We start from the raw sequence: 25,855 nt of genomic DNA, 5'->3' as shown, positions 1-25,855 counted from the left end.
GACAGGAAGGAGAAAGTTCTTCGGAACAAGACTATACCACTTGTGATGGTACAGTGGCAGCGCCGAGGCGTTGAAGAAGCAACTTGGGAAACTGAGAGTCGTATGCGAGCAGAATATCCTGAGTTGTTTGCTTTGTATTTTTTATTACCATGTAAGATGTAATTACCGTTGTTGTAATAAGACATGGTTTGATGTTTCATATTGTTATCTTGATTTGTCTTTAGATGTTATTTCGCGGACGAAATATCTAAAGGTGGGGAGAATGTAGTAACCCAGAAACCATTTTAAGATAATAATATGTTAAACATGATTAAGGGTTGGTATTTAACCAATTTCGGAGTGTTATTGGACTTCAGAAGTAAAATTTGGGCTTTTTAATTTTGGGCCGGATAGTAAGCTCCGATCCCAGATAGTAAGCTCCGATCCTGGATAGTAAGCTCCGATCGGAACGGAAGCTCCGATCCCCAGCTGCCAGAAATTATCGATGACTCAGTCGCGAGTTTTGACAAGTGTCGATCATAGAGCAGATCGGAAGCTCCGATTATAGATTGGAAGTTCCGATCCTGGCGTGGCAGACATGCACGCAATGAGCTGGATCGGAAGCTCCGATCCCAAAATCGGAAGTTCCGATCCTGGCCGAGAAATTTGGCTATAAATAGGGCCGTTCTGAGTTCATTTCAATTACGAATTCCCGAGTTTCCTTCTTCAGTTATATAGTGTGAGATATACACTTGAGGGCCCTATCGGTTATAATAGAGGTTTTGGAATAAACAAGGTGTGGTTATAGTCATCCGGGACTAGCGACTCCAAAGGGCTAACTACGGACGAAGGTATGGTCCGGGAATCTATTTAAGTTTTGGGAGTACTTATTAGCTTAGTTAAGGCTTATAGAATTTATGTAGTGATACGATGAATTTTTGAATATAGGCTTGGAACCTAGGATCCTATTATACTTGAACTAGCCTAGAGGTACGTACACATTGACTGAGATTGCCAGCGAGTATACAAGTTTATATGTTGCATTTATTTGGCATTATTATATGGCATGATGTATGCTTTACCGTCTTCTATACTCATATGTCATGTGCATATACACGTTGAGCCTATACCTTGTTATACCTGACTATAGAGCTGCTCAGCTCTATACTCGATAGTCTGTCACTGAGAGTACCGCGACGGCGGGGGCATTTATGTCTGTCTACTCTGGTGTACTAGACGAGTGTGGTTACACCCAGAGGTTGATCCGTGCGGTGGCAGCACTCATATGGCGCCGGTTCTGAGCATGACTTTTCAGATGACCCTGTATCAGTCATCATGTTGCATGCATTATATACATATGTTTACTCATGTCTATGTACTGGGCGTAGCGCTCACGTCCTAGTTGTTATCTTGGACACCCTATTCCATGGGGCAGGTCGCAGGATGGACGGAACTGGTAGTTCAAGGCAGGACTAGGGAGCAGGAGCTTTGAAAGTTTTTATACAGCATGATTTATTAGCTGTATAATGTTTACTTTTAAGAATTTCGATATGGTTGTATCACTACAAATTTAAGCCTGGATTATATTACTAAGCTGATATGTAAATTATGGTTAAGTTTCCGCACGTTTTTACTCTGTTAAGTATTTTGCTGTATTAAGTTTAATGCATGCTATTAGTTGCCAGTTAGTAGGTGATTCCATGCAGGGTCACTACATAACATTTGCTATGAAATATAAATATATCATGTATATATCTTGGGTAAATTTATTTTAAATTCTCAAACATAAACTCAAATTTTCATTCTGTCTCTGTCATAAATAATATGTATTTGCTCTCCGTAATCTACATAAAAATGTTTCTGCACTTCTTGAGCCCACGTATTTTTTCGGATGAAATTCAGTACAAAACATTGAAAATATGATACTTATAACACATATTTGGGTACTCAAAAATCATATATTTGTACAAAATTTAAATAATTGTACTCAAATATCATATATTAGTATTATATTTTAATGTGTTGTGCCGAATTTTATCCAAAAAAATACAAATATGTCATTAACATCAATATTTACATACATGTTTTAGTGCTCAAAAATCATATATTAATATCAGATCTTAGATAATTAGTACTCAAATATCATATATTAGTATCATATTTTAAAAGTTTTGTACTCAATTTTATCCGAGAAAAAAATTGAGTCCAGAGAATGCTAAAACGTATTAATGCAAATCAGAGAGTGCAAATAAATTTTTTTTTTTTGCAAAAACTGATCGTAAAGTTAAGTTTATAGTTAGAGATTTAAAACAAATTTAACCTATCTTAATTAGCATTCGTGTTTCTAGGTTACTCGTATATATTAATTGAGGAGAATATTGGAATGGGGTTAGGTGGCACAGATCCATTGGTAGCTTTTCATATAGATATATATAAATATAAATAGAAAATATTCCAATCGCCAATCATCCACTACCCCGTCAATTGCCAAACACCCCACTCAAGTGGTTTATTTCAACCTATCTTTACAGAAATTATTTTCATGATAGATCTAAGGGTCATCATTTATCAATACATACGAGGTTATTAAAAAATAATGAACCCCACATTTATTAAAAAATATCATCCGTTAGATGCATGTAAAAGGCAGCGCCTGTAATGATCAGGCAATATTGTTAATAGTTGCGTCTTCTTTCTTTATTGTGTTTTGTATCTTTCATTACTATCCAAGTTTTGCTATTGCGGTTGTTTTAGTGATTTACAAAATGAATTTGAGTAAATATTTTGCTAGAATCGGAATCTTTCTTAAAAAGTTTGATCTTTGGTTTTTTTTAGAAAATTAGTTGAGTATGGGCGACAGCCAGGGCGAATACAGGACCGGGAAAAGTTCGACAAACTCTCAAGTTGCTCTTAATGAAAGAATTCTAGCCTCTATGTCACGGAGAACTGTTGCTGCTCATCCATGGCACGACTTGGAAATTGGTAGTATTTATACCCAACAATTAAATCGTGCAGAAGAGTTGAAAACCCTTTATGTTTTTGTTTTTGTTTTTTTTCATTTTTGGGCTAAAGTTATGTATTAAATTTGCTTTTCCAGTTTATATGAGATGAGAATATTGATTTTCGACATATAAGTTTACTGAGTGGTGGTGGTGGAAAATTTAAGATCAAATTTAGTGGTGGGACTAAACTAAAACTTGATGAAGTTAGAGGATGAAATTATATATTTACATAATTATAGTATTTACATATATATATAGAAAAATTTAAGCTTGAGGATGACCTCTTTCTTATTTCTAGAATCAACCTCTTATGGAACCATTTTTTATTTCTATCTGATTTTATTTTTCTACTCTGTCATTACATTCTTTTATATCTAATTTGGTGTATATGCAGGGCCAGGGGCACCTGCAATTTTCAACTGTGTGAGTGGTTCTTCACTTCACATGACCCTTTTAATATTGCAAATTTCAAAATCATTGTCAGTAGTTTACACATGTTCTTTTCTTTAAAAAAATGCAATGATGATGTTTCATGTCTGTATGATGTGATTATCTTTTTTTTTTTTTGAATCGAAATTTAGGGGACTCGCTAATTTGATGGCTGTCAATAAAGTATGCCTCTGTTCTGTGTGACCTAGTGTTTTCTTTTTGGTTTACATGGATTAATAACGAGATAAGGGAACAATCGTTGGTCGTATTATACGTCAATTTCTTTATATCTCAAATTTTACAGTATTTTGATCTGAAGTATCTTGGCAGGTGGTTGAAATTGGTAAAGGCAGCAAGGTTAAATATGAGCTTGACAAAAACAGTGGCCTCATCAAGGTAGGAATTCATTTCCAAGTACTTTATGAGAAAGCAAAAAACTACTTATATGCTGATCAGTTTGGTTTTCCTTTTTTGACGAAAAGGATTTTGTTTGAAGTTATTCTATACCTATCGGAAAATGTGCCGGTTATATTTGTGAGTTCTATTAGCTAAACAATCTTTCTATGAATCCATGATAGAAGATTTTGTTTCTTTTGCCCACGAACTCCTTAACGCTTCTTTACTTTGGCTAAGAGAGCAAATGGGCATGCATGGCCCTAAACCACACGTCATAACATTGCAAAGAATAAGAGAACTCTAGGTTTCCTGAAACATGAGAGGATCTACTTTTGCAAAGCAATCTCCATTTCTTCAATGTTGTGATATCTTTAGCAATGTTCTTCCGTGTTCTTCATATATGCACGCTTTATAGTCAATGTCGGTTCCTTCTATGTTCAAGAGCAGAATGCATATTTACTTTATGTTGTGTTTTCCTTCTTTGTAGTGAAGTACTAAAAATAATTAATTTTGTTACAGGTTGATCGAGTGCTCTACTCATCTGTTGTATATCCACACAACTATGGTTTTATCCCACGAACCCTTTGTGAAGATAGTGATCCTTTGGATGTTCTAGTTCTGATGCAGGTTGCTCTGACTTGATAAATTTCACTTTTTATGTTTTCTATAGATTTGGATAATTAGACCTGAAATTTGTTCGTTTTGCTCATAATTTTTGTGGGTTATGCACAGGAACCCGTGCTACCTGGTACTTACCTCCGCGCACGTGCCATTGGGCTGATGCCAATGATAGATCAGGTAGGCCTTTCACTATTCTATAACACCAGTACAGAATTTTACTTTGTGGGTTTTCCAAGACATGTACTGGTGTTTTCGATAACATGTCTTGGAAAACCTCTAACTAGTTCAACATGTAAACTGCATTTTCGAAGAGGAATTGTGGGAAGAACATATTTTATGGAATGTAATAAGGAGCACAATTGACCCTATTATCTTATTATATATATGGTTTCAAAAAGAAATTTGAGTTGCACCCTGACATATGTTAGACTCTAAAGATTTACAAGTTGGTGCAACCTTTTGGAGCAGGAGTAGCAACAATTAACCCCTGCTATTCTTTAACTGTATCCCTAAAACTTTAAACTGGTAGCAGATATCAAGGCATCCCTGGATATTCTTCCAAGTTATATTTGTAACTGAAATAGAATGTTTTGTAAAACTCATAGCTCACGGGAAATCATTCAATCCACAGGGTGAAAAGGATGACAAAATAATTGCAGTATGTGCTGATGACCCCGAGTTTCGCCATCACAAGGACATAAAGGATCTTCCACCACATCGCCTAGCTGAAATCCGCCGCTTCTTTGAGGACTGTATCCTCTTGGCAATCATCAATCACTACATATTAGCCACTCATTAGTCCATATTCTATAACTCATGGACATTTTGAAAGAAATCGTTTTTGAGCTAAAATTTAATACAGAATTATTTTAACTCAGAGTCGAGCTGCTTTTATTCGTTACCAGTTTACACCACCCCGTTACTGACGATAAAACAAAAAAATATGAATAGTTATTTGTTTATAGTTTATGTTAATCATATTTCTAGGTTCTTGACTTGTATTAAATAGACAAAAAGAATGAGAACAAAGAAGTTGCAGTGGAAGACTTCCTGCCAGCTGAAGCAGCGATTGATGCAGTCAGGCACTCCATGTGAGTCCGAAGATTCAATGAAAATCATTATAAACGGCTTTCATGAACATATATACCGTCTTAAATTATCTGATGTGATAATTTTTTCACTTAATTTTCTTAATCCTTATCTTTTTTCCAATTTGCAGGGATCTGTATGCTTCCTATATCGTGGAATGCTTGAGGAAGTGACGAAAGAAGCCAAACTCTTCTCAAATATTCTGGTGGTTGTTTAGTCTTTCGGCAGTGAGCGTAGCCTTACTCTAAAACTAATAATTTCATAAATAAGTACTTTATTCATTGTCTGGATATAAATTATAATGATGGAAGTAAAGTGGGGATATAAATTAACTAGAATGTTTGCGAGCTATTTGGAAATCGACTCATTAAAAGCTCGTTCGAGTTCGATTGTTTAAGGTTATCGAGCCAAATCCGAGCTTGATTTCGAGCTGGACAATTTTATCGAGCCGACCTTGAGTTTAAGGATAGTCAACTCGTGAGCTCGCAAACATGATTGTTATTAGGCTCGCGAGCTAGAGCTCGAACTTGGCCAGTTTAGGTCGCTTGCAAGCTCGAGATCGAGCTCGGCTTGTTTAGGTTGCTCGCGAATACATGTTCATTTATGTGGCTTGCAAGCCCGAGTTCGGTTAGTTGTCTAGTTTGAGTCTGGTTCTTCTATATTCGTGAATATGTTATATGATTGTGAGCAATCTCAAATTCAGCTCATATGTTGAGTTAACAAATAAAAAGAAACAAAAATTCATATGAGACTGTCTAATAAGTCAATTTTGCGAGATGAATCTTTTATTTGGGTCACATATGAAAAAATATTATTACTTATACTAAAAGGATCACTTTCTTCTTTTTTCTTTTCTTTTTTTATATATTTTTTTTAAATATGAAGACGGCTTGTTTGATTTATGATTGGTGAGACCGTCTTATAATACTCTTATTCATAAAATTACTAGTACTAATGCAAATGACATGATTTGAACAAGACTTTGTTGAAGAAAAGATGATTTACACCACATAGGCTACACTCACAATTTGCGTTTTTTATTTTAACTTGAATTGCACTAAAATATTCTTAAAAATATAGTATATAAAATATTTTTCTGTGTAATATTAATAATGAACGATGGATTTGTAATACGGATCGATCCGAGTTATATTCATCATGAAAAATAATACTTTGGACAAAAAATAAGTAACACTTTGATTTGGATTTTATGTTGTCCAAGAAAAACAACACCTCGTGTTATCCTATTTTTTATTTTGAATTGAGATGTTATCGCGAACATATCAATTCAAAACAATAAAAAAAATTTAACATTTATGTGAAACGTGCGAACATATCAATTCAAAACAAAAAATTTTTAAAAAAATTTATGCAAAACGAATTGAGTCAGGTTGAAATTCGTTTCACGAAATTAACCCTACAAGAGTTGTTGCCTTTTTAAAAATATTTTAATCTAATCTTTCTTATATTTTTAAATTCGGTCATATATTTATCAACATTAAATTTTTAGATGACTATATTACTCCTAATAAAAATCTATAAAAAAATTATTAATATAACTGTTGCGAAAAAGTAAAAAGTAAAAACTCCAAAACTTAAAATATATCAAACTCTACACTTTATAATGTTTTTCTCTCAACTCAATTGTCTTTTTCATCACAAATGAAGACCTATTTATAGATCCACATTTGAGATTAGTCCAAAAATTAAAACATCATCATCTACATCATCACACACTAATTTTTCACATTTTACAACTCAATATTCAACATTCAACTTAAATAATAATAATAATAATAATAATAATAATAATAATAATAATAATAATAATAATAATAATAATAATAATAATAATAATAATAATAATAATAATAATAATAATAATAATAATAATAATACGAGTTATTTGCATCAGACACCCCTGTGAAATATTAAAAATACACACTTCTCCCCTGTAAAATTTTAATAGGCATCTTCAACCCTGACCTTTTAAAAAATTAGTACACTCGCCCCTTCAGATGAGTGATTGTTGCGCACGCGCCCCTCATGCGACTGGCCAAAGATTTTGATATATTTTTTTGCACCAAATACCCCTGTGAAATATTTAAAATGCATATTTGACCCCTGTGAAAATAATTTTTAAATCTATTCAACCCATAATACACAATTTTTATTAAAATTTATTTATAAAATATTTAGCAACCACTTTTTGTTTTATTAATTTTATTTTTAAATTTAAATTTATTATGATTATATAATTATTTTCTAAAAAATATTATTATTTTATCTTGTTATCATTATTTTATTAAACTTTCTTCTTGTTTCCAACTTTTCAATTAAAAATGCATTCATAAACAAGATTTAAATTCCTAAAAGTACCAAAATATTAAATCAAAATGATAATTTCATGCATATTACTTTTCAATTTAGGATTATAGACTTTTGAACCAAAATCTAAATTTTTTAAAATGCATTGCAGAATTTGCATTAAATAATATATAATACACAATATTTATTAAGATCTAATTATAAAATATTTTTCAAACATTTTTAATTTTATTTAATTTAAATTTATAATTAATTTATTTCTAAAAAAATTATTACTTTATCTCGTTATCATTATTTTATCAAATCACTTCGTGTTTTCAACTTTTCCATTAAACATGTTTCATAAATAAGGATTTAAATATCTAAAAATACCAAAATATTAAACCAAATGATAGGTTCATGAATGTTACTTTTTCGATTTAGAATTATATAAGCATGTTATTTTTTTATTATTTATTACAAATTGTGCAATGCATATTCTCAAAAAAATTAAATTTTGGTTCAATAATATATGGTTTTAAATCGAAAAAGCAATATGTTTAAACTTATCGGTTTATTTCAATATTTTGGTACTTGAAATTATTTAAATACTTGTTTATGAATGCATGTTTAATGGAAAAGTTGGAAACAAGAAGAAAGTTTAATAAAATAATGATAACAAGATAAAATAATAATATTTTTTAGAAAATAATTATTTAATCATAATAAATTAAAAATTAAAAATAAAATTAATAAAACAAAAAGTGTTTGTTAAATATTTTTTAATTAGATTTTAATAAAAATTGTGTATTATGGGTTGAATAGATTTAAAAATTATTTTCACAGGGGTCAAATATGCATTTTTAATATTTCACAGGGGTATTTGGTGCAAAAAAAATATCAAAATATTTGCCCAGTCGCATGAGGGGCGCGTGCGCAACAATCACTCATCTGAAAGCGCGAGTGTGCTAATTTTTTAAAAGGTTAGGGTTGAAGATGCCTATTAAAATTTCACAGGGGATAAGTGTGCATTTTCAATATTACACAGGGGTGTTTGGTGCAAATAACTCATAATAATAATAATAATAATAATAATAATAATAATAATAATAATAATAATAATAATAATAATAATAATAATAATAATAATAATAATAATAATAATAATAATAATAATAATAACATATTTTCAACACTCCCCCTTGTGATGATGATCGTGATATGATGACTGTCTTTATTATGTGTTTTTGTACTTCCTCGTTAAAAACCTTACTAGAAAAAATCCAGTGGGATAAAAACCATAGCAAGAAAAAAAGAGTGCAGCCACGTAAACTCTCCCTCATGTTAACATGAGTGATTCTTCACATATTCCGTAGATTGCGCATCTCAATATTATATATATGCTTTCTGAATATTGACGTAGGAAGTGCCTTCGTGAAGAGATCTGATAAGTTCTCACTTGATTGAATGTAACAGATATCAATATCTTTATTCTTCTCAAGCTCTTGAGTGTAGGCAAAGAATTTTGGGGGGATATGTTTGGTTCTGTCACTTTTGATGTATCCTTCTTTCATTTGAGCAATACATGCAGCATTATCTTCATACAGCGTCACAGGATTCTTGTCTACTGATAATCCACAAGAAATTTGGATATGTTGTGTCATTGATTTTAGCCAAACACATTCATGGCTTGCTTCATGTAGCGCAATAATCTCAGCGTGATTTGATGAAGTTGTTACGAGTGTTTGTTTCTGTGAACGCCAAGAAATTGCGGTGCCTCCACGAGTAAATACATATCCGGTTTGGGAACGTGCCTTATGTGGATCAGATAAATATCCAGCATCAACATAACCAATGATACTTTGATTGGTGTTTTTTTAGTACAAAAGTCTCAAATATGTCGTTCCTCGTAGATAACGAAATATATGTTTAATTCCGTTCCAGTGCCTCTTTGTTGGATATGAACTGAATCTTGCCAATAAATTTACAGCAAAAGATATATCAGGTCTAGTGCAATTTGCAAGATACATAAGGGCACCAATGACACTTAGATATGGTACTTCTGGACCAAGAATAACTTCATCATCTTCACATGGACGGAATGGATCCTTTTCTATGTTTAATGATCTTACAACCATTGGAGTACTTAATAGATTTGATTTCTCCATATTAAAATGTTTAAGGATCTTTTCTTTATAATTTGTCTGGTGAAAAAAAATTCCACATTTTTTTTGTTCGATTTTCAAACCCAGACAATACTTAGTTTTTCCAAGATCTTTCATTTCGAATTCTTTCTTCAAGTACATCATAACTTTTTGAATTTCTTTAGTCATTCCAATGATGTTTAAATCATCAACATATACAACAATAATTACACATCCGGATGTTGCTTTCTTGATGAAAACACAAGGGCATATTGGATCATTTACATATCTCTTTTTCATCAAGTGCTCACTTAGCCGATTATACCACATTCGGTCGGATTGCATTAACCCATATAATGATCTTTGCAATTTTACAGAATAAAATTCTCTGGGTTTTGAACTTTGTGCTTTAGGCATCTTAAATCCTTCAGGGATTTTCATTTATATATTACTGTCAAGTGATCCGTATAAGTAAGCTGTAACAACATCCATAAGACACATTTCTAAATTTTCAGACACTGCCAAACTAATCAAATATCGAAACGTAATTGCATCCATAACAGGAGAATACGTTTCTTCATAATCAATTCCAGGCCTTTGAGAAAAACCTTGTGCAACAAGTCAAGCTTTATATCTGACTATTTCATTTTTCTCATTTCTCTTTCGAATAAAAACCCATTTGTATCCAACAGTTTTTATACCTTCAGGTGTGAGGACTATAGGTCCAAAAACATTACGTTTATTCAGCGAATCCAATTCAACCTGGATGGCATCTTTCCATTTGGCCCAATCATGACGAGTTTTACATTCACCAAAAGATTTTGGTTCATGATCCTCATTTTCATTTATGATGTCACAAGCCACATTATAAGAAAATATCTCATCAATATCTTCTATGTCTTTTCGGTTTCATATTTTTCCAGTATTAATATAATTGATAGAGATTTCACGATTCTCGTCAGTTTGTGGTTCTGACAGAACATTTTCATCATCAGGTGTTTTTTTTGGAACACCATTTTCTATTTTATGATCATCGTGCTTCTCTATGCCTTTTCTTTTCCGAGGATTTTTATCCTTGGAACCGACTGGTCTTCCACGCTTCAAGCATTTTATGACATCATGAGTGTCTTCAATTTGTTTCTTTGGATTTTCAATTCGAGCAGGGGCATTTACAGCATGTATATATGATTTTGTTACCCCTTTTGTGTCTGCAAATGCATCTGGCATTTGATTTGCAGTTCTTTGCAAGTGCACAATTTTTTGTACATCTTTCTCACATTGTTTGGTCCTTGGATCCAAATATAACAATGATGGTACATATCATGTGATTTCTTTTTCGATGTGTTTCTTTTCTCCCCCTAACATTGGGAAGATTTCTTCATTAAAATGACAATCAGCAAAACGTGCTGTAAACACATCGCCTGTCTGAGGCTCAAGATATCGAATGATTGATGGACTATCATAACCGATATAAATACCGGTTTTTCTTTGAGGACCCATTTTTTATCGTTGAGGTGGTGCAATAGCACATACACCATACATCCAAAAATTCTCAGATGAGAAATATTTGGTTTTTTACCAAATGCAAGCTGCAATGGGGAGAATTTATGATATGCACTTGGTCTGATGCGAATTAATGCCGCAGCATGTAAAATTGCATGTCCCCATATAGAAATAGGGAGTTTTGTTCTCATAATCATTGGTCTAGCAATCAGTTGTAGACGTTTAATCAATGATTCAACTAATCCATTCTGTGTATGAATATGAGCAACAGGATGTTCAACAGTAATTCCCATTGACATACAATAGTCATTGAAAGTTTGGGAAGTAAATTCTCTAGCATTATCAAGTCTTATTTTCTTAATTGTATAATCGAGAAATTGATTCCGCAATTTTATTATTTGAGCCATTAATCTTGCAAATGCCACATTCCGAGTTGACAATAAGCATGTGACCGTCTGCTAGAGGCATCGATCAATACCATAAAATATCGAAATGGTCCACATGGTGGATGAATTGGCCCACAAATATCACCATGAATGCGTTCAAGAAATATGGGTGATTCTGTTTGGATTTTAGCTGGCGATGGTCTTATAATAAGTTTTCCAAGAGAACATGCTTTACATTGAAACTTATTATTCTGAAAGATCTTCTGGTCTTTCAATGGATGACCATGCGTATTTTCAATAATTCTTCGCATCATTATTGAATCAGGATGTCCCAATCGATCATGTCAATTGGTTAATATTGAAGAACTATTAACCACCATATTTGATTCGATTGGCCTTATATGTGTATAATGCAATCCAGTAGGGAGCATTGATAATTTTTCAACCACATATTTCTTTCCTGATTTATATATGGTAAGACACATATATTTCTGATTTCCATCAGTTATCGTCTCAGTATCATACCCATGAGAATATATGTCATTAAAACTCAACAAATTTCTTTTTGATCCTGATGAATATAATGCATCATTTATCAAAAATTTTGTACCATTAGGTAACAAAAAATGTGCTTTTCCACAACCTTCAATCAAGTCTACAGGACCTGATATTGTATTCACCATTGTTCTTGTTGGTTTTAATTCCAAGAAATATCTTTTATCTCGGAGAATGGTGTGCGTTGTACCACTATCGGGTATGCAAACTTCCATGGGTTTATCTTTGCTCATTGCATTTTCCATACTTCAAAAAAATGCAATAAAGAAAATCAAGGATAATATATATATGCAAAGTATAGCATGTTTCATAAGAATGCATGAAAAATATAGCATGTTACATTTCAGTCCCACCAATATATTAATCAATGTTCTCGAAATCATTTGAAAAAATCGACAGCATTGAAATAAGTTGAACCACTTAAATGGTTATTGTTTTTCAATAAAATTGATCACTTTTTCTTTCCCCTTTATCGATATTTTAAAGAGCTTACATAAGGGCTCAGGGGTATGTGACCAATGTCTTGAAGTGTCACATTTATAACAAACACTCTCATATCTTTTTGAGTGATTTTTATTTTCACTCATATTTTCATGCTGCCTTTTTGTGTGGTTCGTGACGTTCTTTTGAGATTAGTTATTGAAGTAACTATCTCGATTATTTTCATATTCACGGCCATAACCACGACCGCGATCATTTCTACGTCCACGTTCATGACCACATCCTCGACCTCGACCAAAATCTAGTTTATGCCTTTGATTTTGGTTTTCATTTTTTACTTACGACATTTGCTTCTGGAAATGCCGTAGATACATTGGGTCGGGATTTATGATTTCTCATTAACAATTCTTTTTTCTTTTCTAGTGATATCGAGAACAAAAAATTTAAGCTTTGCCAAATTTGACATGGTGGTACTAGAAAAATAACAATGCATTTTATAAGTTAATTTCCATTAATATGACAATACAAAATAATGGATAAACGACGAGTACAAGTATGTTTAAAAATAGATGAAAAGTGTGCGATGGATAATCGCCGGTGAGTACAAGACTCGTGAGCATGATGATTATAATCGTTATGAAAAATAGCCTTAGAAATGCCATCATCTCAATCTTCGAAAAAACCGAGGAGAAAATATTTTGAGAGAAAGAGTGAATTTTGGTGTGATTGAAAATGATTTTGAGTGAACATATTTATAGGGCAAAAAGTAGCCGTTTTGTTATCGTTTGTGACCGTTGGGGTAAAGAAAAAAATCGATTATGTGTTGAATAAAAATTCGTGATAATCATGCGATGCATATAATGATAATCATAATTAAATAATTATGTATATCATATCACATTATTATAAGGTCGGTGTCTTAGACAGCTTTTTATAAGGGTGGGCATCGTTCGGTTTGGTTCGGTTTTACTCTATTATGGTTTGGTTTTTTCGGTTTTCAAAATCTTTGGTCCGAAACCGAACTATTTTATCACGGTTCGGTCCGGTTTTTTTGTGTACGGTCCGGTTTTTTTGGTCGGTTTTATACGGTTTATGTAATGAATTAAATTTATTTTGCACGACTGCAAATATTAGTTTAGGGACAAAGAAAATTATGAATTTTTTAAAATAATTATGGATTTAAAACTAAAATGAAAACCAAAATATAAAAAGGTTAATACTAAAAAAAATTTAAGAACTAAAATGATATCTCACTTGATGCATGTAATACATAATAGAGAACTAATAACAATAAAACATAAATTATTCCATTAGAATTTACAATATGGACTTCAAGTAAAACAATAAAGCGACTATTAAGTTCCATAAAAACCATATTTAATTAAAATAGGCTTACATTTTGTAAGAAAAAAAACATAAAAATGATAAAAAAAAAAAAAAAAAAAAAAAGGCCCATTTGTAAAGTCCAATGGTCAATATCCATAAAATTCTTATTTTAATCAAAATTCGGTCGGTTCGGTTTTTTCGATTTTTTCGGGGCATAAAACCGAAAAACCGGTTTTCATACATTTTAAAACCGAAACCGGCCGAAAAACCGAACCAAAAAAATCCGATTTTTTTGGTTCGACCGGTTTTTTCGGTTTTAACCAAATTATGCCCACCCCTAGCTTTTTATATAATATTATGAGATTATACGAATATGATTAGTATATAAATACACAATAATATATATCATATCACGTTATTATAAGGTCAGTGCCTTAGACAACCTCTTATATAATAACATGAAATTATATATTGATATAGTTAGTATATATACATAATAAATATATATCATATCACGTTATTGTTTAAAAACCTTAGAGGCTTTTATACTTGTCGTATCCCTTACTGGGAGTGTGAATGTCGTCTTAACATCCTCCTAGGATTTATAACAAGTTTTTTTAAAAACTAATTTTTTTTTATCATTTCTGATAATAACATGATATTATATATTAAATATATACACAACAAATAAATAAACAATAAAATAAATATTCTTACTTTTGTTACGTTTTTCTTGTGTTTTGGAGCTTGGAAAAATATGGAAGACTTTCGAACGATCGTGCTGATAACGTGTTGTGAAAAAGTAAAAATTTATGATAAAAAGTAAAAACTCCAAAACTTAAAATATATCAAACTCTACACTTTATAATATTTTTCTCTCAACTCAATTGTATTTTTCATCACAAATGAAGACCTATTTATAGATCCACATTTGAGATTAGTCCAAAAATTAATACATCATCATCTACATCATCACAGACTAATTTTCCACATTTTACAACTCAATATTCAACATTCAATATTCAACATTCAACTTAAATAATAATAATAATAATAATAATAATAATAATAACATATTTTCAACAATAACAAAATTATCATGTTCAGTAACACTATTTTGCACGTTGCGTCATGTGTGTTAAAATGCTCTTATATAGGACAGATACAGGAATATTCATACGTTGCAGTAGAAAGGAAATTAAAGAAAGTGCAACACATTACTATTTACTATTTACTCGGGGATCAGAAGCATGTCCAAACGTATCCTGAGAAGCCTGAACTAATAATTGCAATCTGGGCAGTTTCAATGCTTCTATGTAATTTATGAAACATCATAAAAATACACCACAAAATATCATGATGGTGCTTATTTTCACATGATGGGAAGTTTAAAAATACCATCAAGGTGTTTCTTTTCACAAGATGGAAAGTTTTATCATCTTGATTTTTATTACCTTCTATGTCATGACTTTCAGTGTTTCCCTAGGCTACATCACTATTTGGGGCTACAGTCAAGCATGTGAGATTGGCTCCTCGAGGAAGAGGATCCTTTTTCTGCGTGGAAGTAAGACCACCCAATGAAAGCTGAACCCAGTGTAATTGCTGCAGCAATAGAGCCCCAAACCCATCTCTGTTTTCTCTTCCGCTTTTGCCTAAGTTGCCTTGCTGTTTCTACACGGGATAAAGATGGATCAGATGAAAGTGTCCTCAAAACAACTCAAAAGGGTACCCCATAACAATGAATGATAAGATCCGAAGCAACACATACAAACATATGATGACTAATCAGAAATACAAAATAAGCTTTTATGGTATAGTACGCGTCAGTAAGAAAATTTGTGCACGAAGAGATGAATGAAGCTGAAATAACAGTCCGAAACAAAGGAAAAAACTGTGATGTCATTTTATGAGTACAGCAGCAAACAAGTATAGAACTAAAAAACGAAAGAGGAAAATTTGATGTGTCATCAAATTTTGTCAAATACATGGATAATTTATTACCTGTTCATTAAATTAAATAAAAAAATGTAATTCTTGAACAAAACCACAGCTCACACTATCATAGAAACATTTTCCAATGCCAAGTAAAAAAAAGGGAAGTAAAAAATAGAATGAGAAATGAAAAAGAAACTTGACCACAACCATGGCAAAGAAATTCACCGAAAGGCCTTTGTATATCTCGCTCAAAACTCCTATTCCAGTTTATGAAAGGAATAATGTCTTACCAAATGACATTCTGAACATAATTGGCCTGATACACACAAGTAAACTTAGGTATTTACTATTTAGCAACACAAGCCACTAGATATTCTCTTTTTATTCTTGGAAAAAGGGGGAAAAAGGCTTCAAGAACTCACCTACAACTTCTTGGTTCCTTTGAGACATCTCCTGGTTCACAGTTTCATAATAATGAAGTCTATCCCATAGACGAGTAATCTCAGAGTTCTTCAACCTTATTTGAGCTTGCATCTCCATCTCTACCTCAGCTTTTGCAATTCCTCTTCCAATTGAATTTGATACAAACCGAGCTAGATACAATTGTTGGCACACCTCAGCTGAAGGATCAGCTGATTGATCACCATCAGCGGAAGCAGTTGGGTCTATTGGAAGCGTCAACCCCAAAGGAATCAATCGTTCACAAATCCTCTGCCAGTGATTTCTCATATTGTTCAGTGTTTCTTCCGCTTGCTTTGTCTTCTCCATCTCCATCAATAAACTCAATCTGGTTTCCCGCAATTCATTGTCAATATCACGCATCGGAGGTTGAGGCCCTATCTCCAGTGATAAATCTGAGGGATGAGATGTAATCAACTATCAAGTCATTGAAAAATGAATTTTAAGATATGAAACAATTGCCTCATGATATATGTGGTGATTGATAATCGACTAGCAAATGAGATTAATGTTTACTTTCTCACAATCCTCCATTCTGCAGGTATATCTCACTCCGCCCCCTAGTTCCTCTTTTTTTAGGCAATTATTTTTACAGAGCAGATATCATGATACTTGTTCTATGAAAGACCACAGGATCATCAAATTGAAATCAAGCCACGTGATTATGTTTTACCAACATTTATAAGACACAAGAAAGCACTTCAATTAATTTAGGATGCTCAAACAAAAGAAGTAAGGCACCTTCCCAAGCATCATAGAACTCTGCAATTGGTGTGGTAGAGTTAAATAACTGTTCCGCTCCACCATTACCCTCGCTTTCGGCATTGCTCTGAACACTCATCGACTCCTGTGGATCAACAAAATCATCAAGCTCGCTGTCCTGCTGTAAATTAAATGACGGGCACTTCACAAAACCGTTTTTCACATCTGTGCCATTAGTTTCGTCGCTGATTCCATACTTTCCCACTGTATCTCCAGATGAGGCAGATACAAAGTCATGATCACTCTTTTGATCAATCAACTCGCCATGAACAAAGCTGTAATCCTTCGCCGCAGTTTCTATATTGTTTTCAGCGGTGTTCCCATTCCCTCGATCGGCTCTTTCACACATCCCAACATCATCCTCAGAGAAACTCTTCAATAGTCTTGGGCCCCGTCGCTTGTGATTGATTATGTACGGCGACGGAGGGAAAGAAGATGGAGAACCAGGAAGAGGAGTGGATGCAGGAGTAGCATAAAGTGCAGGCGAGATTTGAGTCCAATGGTGTTCTTTATCTGTAACAGATGTAGTTGATTCAAAATTTCTCTTATCAGTCTTAGGATTATGAGGAGTATAAACTCCCCTATCTCGCTTAGCACTAGAAGAAACCTCAACTCCCTGATCCAGCCTTGGATTCGGAGGAGCACTAATTCCCCTTTCAAGCTTTGAACTAGGAGCATTAATTCCCCTGTCTAGTCTCGAGATTGGAGTACTCATCTGCCTTTCAAGTTGTGAATCAGGAGAATTTCTAGCTGAGGCCATGGACTTTGCAGCTCCAGGTTCTATGAGTCTATCCAAAGCAATTGCTGTAATTGCAGACATGACGTCGCCTGCACAGAAAAATTGATATATCCATTTTTAACTCAAATCATAATATCCCACTAAAAAATTATCCGGTAATCCTTTTCCAGTTGAGCAATAAAAGGTATTATCTCAGCTTTCCGGGTATCTCGTTTTTCAATTGTTTATTTATTTCATCGGAGTAATCAACAGAACCCTAAAAAGGGGTTGTTCCAACTTCCATCCGTCCAAACAATCATTGAAAAAACGGAAATTGACAAAAGCCTAGTAACAGGTTAATAAAATCAAAATCCAATAATTTAAATAAATTAAAAAAAAAAGGCATGAAGAGAAACTTACAGAAGGAAACGAAGAATCCCTAGCAAAGAGAGGCGAGACGAGAATCAGAGACAGATTTGGAGAAAGTATGTATGCATGCCTTCAATTCAAAGGAGGATCCTGTTTTTTTTATGTACTCTCTCCCCCAAGAGAGTCGGTTATGAGATTATTATTATTTTTTTATGAATTGGAAACCGCAGCCGCTAGTTAACCACAGTGAACAAATTTTGTGTAACAAGATATTGGCAGGGGAATCGAACTCCTGAATTCTGACCAATAATTTATCTATTCCATCAACTTGAATACCTCATTGGGCGGCTAATAAATCTTGTGGATAATTGTGTAACTTCGGTGAAATCATGGAATTGGCGAAAAGAAATTTTGACTATCAACTCTCGTGTTTTTCGATTTAAGAAATTTAATTGATTTATTTTTTTGACATTAGGGGTGGAGGTTGTGATAGATCTTGAACCCAAGATCTCTCCCATTTTGGGGAGTGTTGGTGCCACTTAGGCTAGAAGCCTTTGGCAGAACTTTAATTGATCAGTCTTTTATCTTGTGAATTAATTTGTTGAATACCAATGTTGGAACGTTTTTTTTTCCGAATAAATCACATAAATTGTCTACTACGAATTTGTTGGACATAAATATCATAATATTAATTAACTTCATGCATAGAAAAGAACTTCGACAAAATATGTTTTGTTTTGTCATCATTGTTATATCCAGTATCCTCCTTTTAGTTTTGCAAAACAAGCAACATTACAATCGAATATGGCTATCCAATTATCTTTAGTTGTTGTTAGTTCGCATGAATTCTAATATGTTGCGTCATGGATCTCAATCACATGTATATTATCGACTTGTTTTCATGCATTGCGATGATTTTAGAATAATTTGATGATATCGTTCTTATAGCTTGTTTCGCCAACTTTCATGATACAACAGTATCTCCTCATGTAAACACGTAACTTGTTTGAGATTTGGTTATGTAGTTATGAAAGATAGCGTGCATATTCATATCATACTAAAAATGAATTTGATTTTGCCGAATAAAATAATCTCATGTCTGTTGTACCATGACGGTATCTAAATATATGTTTTACATGATTCCAATGTCATTGGGATTTAGAAGAGTTAAATATTGTTATAAAGGTAAAAAAAGTTATATATGAGCGAGTATAATTTGCATTATATGATAACACATCAATTACATTAAAATATGGCACTCAATGACCAATTACCTTTTCTCCATATATTTTTTTAGACCAAACATTTTCTCCATATTAGTTTTTACATTTTCATCCATATTCAAATAAATGAAAATGATATTTTTTTAGTGTCGAAAGATTGAACAATCATAATTACGTTCAATGGGACAACTTAATCACATTGATTTAGTAGATCATTGTGGAGGTTATTCCTATTCTATTCTTACTAGAAACAGTAAAATATGCATGTATTTTAATGATTCAGATGGAAAGCAATATAGATCGCCTATGTAAGAGAGACGTGGGGCCACTTTGAAAGAAAATTTTACTCAATTCTATACTCTCTTAATGACCAAAACGAGCACAATCATGAAAAATAAAGTGTGTGCAAGAGAGTCATATGTGCAGTATGTCTTAATTTAGATAAACGGTTGTCCAGTAAAAAAAAAACATCACGTCTATTATCAACTATTGAATTTATTGTGTTTTCATGATGGAATGTTCAAAGGTAATGTCTACCTATTATTTTATGGAAGATTCAACCATTAATTGTTGGCAAACACTTGTATGCAACCGTTGCACGGGTCATATTCGTGTGACGGGTCTCTTATATGGGTTATCCATTAAAAAGTATTACATTTTATGTCAAAAGTATTACTTATTATTATAAATATGGATAGGGTTGACCCGTCTCACGAATGAGACCGTTGCACAGGAGTGTTACTCTTAATTGTTATCACAAAGAAGATATCATATTATTATTATTATTATTATTATTATAAAAAAGAAAAGAAAAAAAGAATTGTGTAATTCTAAAGACGGAGGGCAGACGTCGTCGTATAAACAAAACCGAAGACGGCGGATAACGTAGGAACGTTTTGGGTATGGAGGTGAAGGCAATGAATGAAGTAGTTGTGAGATACAACACTCCCCTGTCTATATATCACCGAAGCAACCACACTCACACTCACACTCGTCGCCAATTTCGGCCAGTGGTTTCTCATATATATTATATATCCACCAAAACAAGGAATTCCAGGAGGAACCCATTACCGACGCATTCTACCGCTGCTGAGGAAGATGGTTACATGACCGGCGATGAACATTCTTCATCGATGCTGCTTTCGTTGAGCGTCAAGCCTGACAGGAACATGTCGCTGCTGGACGATTACGAGATGGAAGAAATGGACTTTCACCCCGACCACCGGAGCGGCTACGTGGCGGTTGTCGGAAAGCCCAATGTTGGCAAGAGTACCTTGTCCAACCAAATGGTTGGCCAGAAACTCTCCATTGTCACTGATAAGCCTCAGACTACTAGACACCGTATTCTCGGGATTTGCTCTGCCCCAGATTTTCAGGTTTGCTTTTCCATTCATCCACTCATTTCTTGATCTCGTGTCGGTTACTTGGTAGGTTGAAATCCAAGACTGTTTTATGTTTTGTGTTTGTGTTTGTGTTTGTGCTTGATGAGCATACGTTTGCCACCAGACCTCGTGCTGTTCTCTGTTTTCCTTCTTTCCGGTGGCTCTTGCTTAGTTTCAAAAGTAAATGATTCTAAATCCATTGAAGTTATAGAAGAACTCCTACAAAAGTTCAAAGGACTGATAAATGCATGAGTGAGTACATGGTAATAAATAACCGCAAATAACTCACCAAACCCGAATGACCTTTGCAATTATGATCCATCGTTGTTACGAAACACGAGTTCCTGCGAGAAGATAATTTGCATATGCCAGAGGCAATCGTAGTAAGATTTATGAAGGGTACATTGCTCATCATTTTAGTGCTTGTGCTAATATGGCCTTCTTGAATAGTTTACATGTTAATTTCACATTTCTCTGCTTAAGTAAAATAGAAATTTGGGCACCTAAAATCAAAAAAAATGTGGTCAGTTTTTTTTTAAAATCGTCTGTTCTTTTTCATTTTTTCTTTTAAACTTCACTTGAGAAACTGTCTGTTGAACAGGCCGGGCTCATACGCCTTTGTTACAGTTTTCATGCACGGTCCATTCACTATGATGTAATCCAAATTTCACATGTTTAAAGTGAAGAGAAAAGAAATATACTCGTGTGCCATTGACATAGGTTTTTCAAAAGCTATACTTTGAATTGGCTGTAGATGATACTTTATGATACACCGGGTGTCATTGAGAAGAAAATGCACAAATTGGATTCTATGATGATGAAGAACGTCCAAAGTGCTGCCATCAATGCAGACTGTGTAATTATTGTCGTCGATGCTTGTAAGGAACCACAAAAGGTATCATGTTTCAATTTTAAAACAACATTCAACTTTGGATTTTAAACTAATGGTATACAGCTGCTATTAGATTGATGATGTGTTGGAAGAGGGGGTTGGAGACCGCAAAGATAAATTACCGACCTTGCTGGTTTTGAACAAAAAAGATCTAATTAAACCCGGAGAGATAGCCAAGAGAATTGAGGTATTGTTGCTGATAATCTATTATTTATGAATCTTACACAGCAATGCTTCGTTTGGTATATGCATTGAACCTTATGATTTGGCTAGGTGTCTCTTTTCCTGATTCGATTTCTTTGTTTGTTTAAAATTTTAATAATCCCATACATGTACTCTGTTTTATTAAGATGATGGTGCTATCTGACCCAAACAAGACGAATAAATTAATCACGTTCTGGATGCATGGAACTGACTAGTGATTTTGGATATCCTGTGTGGTAATCCTTTGGCTAATTTAACTTTCCAATCTAAATCTTGTACCTGAAATTCTGCACCCATACTTTCACTTAGTAATTTTGCTTCATTTTGCTACACGGATTCATTGTAGATATGCACTACATTTTTTGCAGTGGTATGAAAAGTTTACTGAAGTAGATGAGGTCATACCAGTGAGCGCCAAGTATGGCCATGGGGTGGATGATGTTAAAGAGTGGATTCTATCAAAACTTCCAATTGGACCAGCTTATTATCCTAAGGTGCGTCAATTTTCGGCTATTACTATATTCAGTTTACAATTTTAATGAAATTCATGATAAGTTTCAAATGTGGGATTGCTGTAGGAAATTTTTTGCGAGTTAGTTCATTCTGTGATCCCTCCTCACAGAGTTTATTCTTTACATCTGAAATCAAATAATTCCGTTCCTCTTTAGGATATTGCTAGTGAGCACCCTGAGAGATTTTTTGTGGCTGAAATTCTTAGAGAGAAAATCTTTATGCAGTACAGAAATGAAGTGCCTTATGCATGTCAGGTATACCAATTTTGAAATTTGAGATATGATGAGATACAACTTGCTTCTTAGTTATCCTCGTGTTATTTCACCAAGAAAAAACTCATTAATCCTGCAGGTTAACGTAGTTAGTTATAAAAGTAGACCAAATGCGAAAGACTTCATTCAAGCCGAGATTATTGTGGAAAAGAACTCCCAGAGAATCATCCTTATTGGAAAGGTAAAGCTTTTTGATATAATGTTTACACTGTTCAGTTGAGAATCTATATTCTTCCACTTTGCCAATTTCTTTGAGATAGATGTGGGCACTGGCCTAATGTAGTCCTTTAGGCGTTTTTGTTTTATTTGGCACCGATTGGATAGTCCAAGGTTCAGGATTGGTGCACCATGCTGGAAGAAATGCCGAGTTTAACCCAATGAAATTAGTTAGATAAAAAAATTTAGAACATTGTTTTTTATTTACTAAAATGCCACAACGGGGCCAGAAATTTTCACCTAGAGAGCGAAACAAAATCTCAAGAATTTTAGAAGGGTGAAAAATAATTTTAAAAATATGTTTAATACATAAAAAATATATAATTGTATGAGAAAATTTAAAATGGGGGCTACAACAGTCGCCAGCCCTCCTTTGGCTACCTCTCTAGAAGGCCAGGTTGACGGTAAACTTTCGACCAAATTATTGTTATTTGAAACATGAAGTTTATCTTAAAGTCTTAGCTTTGTTTGTTTTAGATACTATGCATTTCAAGTCGTCCATGGCTATTAATAGGGCCTTAATACAAGTGGTATCGGTGTTATACTTGTTTGACAAACAGTTAAGGTTTTCTTTTTTAAATCCATTGATGCTTGACTTCAAAACATTGTGGGTCAACTGCTTCATCAACTTTTCATGTTACCCAAAAAAGAAACAGAGAGAGCCTGCCATTGTTTTCTAAGCAAAAGTTTGAAGGAGAAATACTTGGTACTGGAATATGGCATTTGTGGCTGGTATCATATATCTGCCAAAAAAAATAAAGGTAGCATTTTGCTACCTGTTTGCATTGGTTAACTGAAAAAGCAGGCTGTCCTATTCTTATGTGTTTTCAAAGATGAAATGTCTCTTAGATAAAGGAAGCAATCAAGTCTGATCCAATAATATTCCTATTGCTAACTGTCTTTTGGTTGTGGAACTAATTTATACTCTACATGATATGGTTTTAAGCAAATAACTTCTAAAACCAAATCCTGAAAAATTGGAACTAATACCAGAGAATATTTTTGTGTCTCTTTTTTGTTGCCTGAGTTAAAGTGATGTTCTTTGCATGTAGAGTCTTAATTGGAAAGCAATATATCCACTTGATGCTAAGAAAGTTCTCTGTAGTCTTCCCTTGGCGCAATTGGCTATGCGTTTAGACAGGGCAGAATTATTTGTCGTGTGCTGTGTAAGTACAAGTTTTCATGGCAATTTGTTACATGCCACTGCAAGGGCCTTTAGTTGCAGGGTACACACAAAAGATAAAAATCATTTGCACTTATTTTGCTTGCGCAACTCGACTAGAAGTACTGAAAATTATCAATAAAGTGGTTATGGCTCTGAAATGACCCAATTTAGCATTGATTCCTGTGCTATCAGGTTCTGTTGCTGTCACAATAATGATTTATTGACTTGAAAAGAAACAAGTTCTCTACATGATGATGTGCAAGTAATTTCGTGCTTGTTTGAAATACTGCAGACAAGCTTGCTTACAATTAAGTTTCAAACTGCACTTTTTTAATTCTATGAAGTTCACTGTATTCAAATTTGAGGAAAGCCTCGAAATAAAGAAGAAGGCTGATAGATGAGATTCCTGTGAGATGAGTAGCAGGTAACATCGATCTTTTCTTGATACTATCAGGAAGGAAAAGCATTAAAACTACTGGCGACAGCAGCTCGGCTTGATATAGAAGATTTTTTGCAAAAGAAAGTTTTCCTTGAGGTATAATTTAACTAGCCTTATTAATTGTACTCTGCATGAGAAATAAGTGTGGTAAAATTTTTACCTGCTAGTTGAGACTTTATAGTCTTTTCTACTTTTTGTAGACCGTAGTGTTTGTGCAAGAATGAATAATGGGAAAATAAAAAATTTCAGGTTGAAGTCAAGGTGAAAGAGAATTGGAGGCAAAATGAAGGGCTACTTAAATACTATGGATATGGGGGGCAAATTCAAGCTCTGTGATGTAGAACTCCATGCTTTCTGACATAAAATCATCCCCTTGTGGCTGCTGCTTTTTAGAGCAACGGCTGATCAAGTACCATGATATTTTGTTAGCAGGATCGGATGAGGTGTATCGTATTATTGTTCTTTTGTGTAAAAACGTTTGTTTGCTGGATGAGTTTTTTGTTTTTTTACTTGCCCGACATTTATGCACATTGACATGGTATATCCGATTTGCTTTTACTGGCTACCTTGTTCACCCTCCTCCCTTTGAATTAAGGAGTTGATGTTATTTACGACATTGATACTTTTCTCGTAACTAAAAATTGCAATGATGTTACAAGCCCTGAGCCTAGAGACCCGTGCTTGCACAATGGGTTACTACAACAACTAGTTCACATTCGTTATCACTTTATAAAAATGATTAACTCAAGTTGTTATAAAAGTTTATTGTTTTTAAAACCTGACCTGGACCGGTCTTACGTCGGGAACTGGTGGTTGGTCTGGTCCGACCATGTTAAAAAACTATTTTTCGGGTTAAATCAGTCAAAACCAGTATGAATTGATAAATAATCGATTGCTGTTTTTTAAATTTTTTTAGATTAAAGACCTTTCTTGATCTTATTAATATTACAAGCTTTTATCGTAAAAAAAAAAAAATTATTTGTTATGTTTATTCAACCAAAAAAAAAAAAAAAACAAACAAACGTAGTTGTCCTTTTAAATTTGAAATTAAAATTCGATTTTTGGTTGCTTATACATAATTACTTGGAATTTTAAATTTGTTAAAAATATTATTTTAATAGTATTTGA

At 33.4% G+C, this 25,855-nt stretch overlaps 3 protein-coding genes across 7 annotated transcripts; 2 read left to right on the top strand and 1 right to left on the bottom strand.

Moving 5' to 3' along the window:
- The first annotated feature begins 2,558 nt into the window (after nucleotides 1-2,558).
- LOC140886896 (soluble inorganic pyrophosphatase 4-like) lies at nucleotides 2,559-6,245 on the top strand. 3 transcript variants are annotated; one of them, XM_073293803.1, is made up of 9 exons: nucleotides 2,559-2,660; nucleotides 2,815-2,961; nucleotides 3,376-3,404; nucleotides 3,741-3,806; nucleotides 4,326-4,433; nucleotides 4,539-4,604; nucleotides 5,059-5,179; nucleotides 5,437-5,518; nucleotides 5,647-6,245. In XM_073293803.1, the coding sequence occupies exons 2-9, from the start codon at nucleotides 2,829-2,831 to the stop codon at nucleotides 5,687-5,689; spliced, it is 648 nt and encodes a 215-aa protein (XP_073149904.1). In that variant the 5' UTR covers nucleotides 2,559-2,660; nucleotides 2,815-2,828; the 3' UTR covers nucleotides 5,690-6,245. The 3 variants fall into 3 exon arrangements, with proteins under 3 accessions (XP_073149904.1, XP_073149903.1, XP_073149905.1); XM_073293804.1 differs by lacking the exon at nucleotides 2,559-2,660 and adding an exon at nucleotides 2,706-2,723; XM_073293802.1 differs by lacking the exon at nucleotides 2,559-2,660 and having other exon boundaries at nucleotides 2,690-2,961; nucleotides 5,647-6,244.
- A 9,081-nt stretch (nucleotides 6,246-15,326) lies between these two features.
- On the bottom strand, nucleotides 15,327-18,618 carry LOC140891388 (uncharacterized). Of its 2 annotated transcripts, none has more exons than XM_073299851.1 (4): nucleotides 18,473-18,618; nucleotides 17,314-18,162; nucleotides 16,536-16,967; nucleotides 15,327-15,843 (listed from the first exon to the last, which is right to left on the bottom strand). In XM_073299851.1, the coding sequence occupies exons 2-4, from the start codon at nucleotides 18,152-18,154 to the stop codon at nucleotides 15,674-15,676; spliced, it is 1,443 nt and encodes a 480-aa protein (XP_073155952.1). In that variant the 5' UTR covers nucleotides 18,155-18,162; nucleotides 18,473-18,618; the 3' UTR covers nucleotides 15,327-15,673. The 2 variants fall into 2 exon arrangements, with proteins under 2 accessions (XP_073155952.1, XP_073155951.1); XM_073299850.1 differs by having other exon boundaries at nucleotides 15,330-15,849.
- A 1,876-nt stretch (nucleotides 18,619-20,494) lies between these two features.
- On the top strand, nucleotides 20,495-25,285 carry LOC140890698 (GTPase ERA-like, chloroplastic). Of its 2 annotated transcripts, XM_073298684.1 has the most exons (8): nucleotides 20,495-21,020; nucleotides 21,781-21,921; nucleotides 21,992-22,105; nucleotides 22,491-22,616; nucleotides 22,791-22,889; nucleotides 22,987-23,088; nucleotides 24,743-24,823; nucleotides 24,977-25,285. In XM_073298684.1, the coding sequence occupies exons 1-8, from the start codon at nucleotides 20,547-20,549 to the stop codon at nucleotides 25,061-25,063; spliced, it is 1,224 nt and encodes a 407-aa protein (XP_073154785.1). In that variant the 5' UTR covers nucleotides 20,495-20,546; the 3' UTR covers nucleotides 25,064-25,285. The 2 variants fall into 2 exon arrangements, with proteins under 2 accessions (XP_073154785.1, XP_073154786.1); XM_073298685.1 differs by lacking the exon at nucleotides 22,791-22,889.
- Nucleotides 25,286-25,855: the final 570 nt, after the last annotated feature.

Source organism: Henckelia pumila, chromosome 3, assembly GCF_033568475.1.
Source record: "Henckelia pumila isolate YLH828 chromosome 3, ASM3356847v2, whole genome shotgun sequence".
Classification (NCBI taxonomy): Eukaryota; Viridiplantae; Streptophyta; class Magnoliopsida; order Lamiales; family Gesneriaceae; genus Henckelia; species Henckelia pumila.
This window is presented reverse-complemented; position numbering and strand designations above follow the sequence as displayed.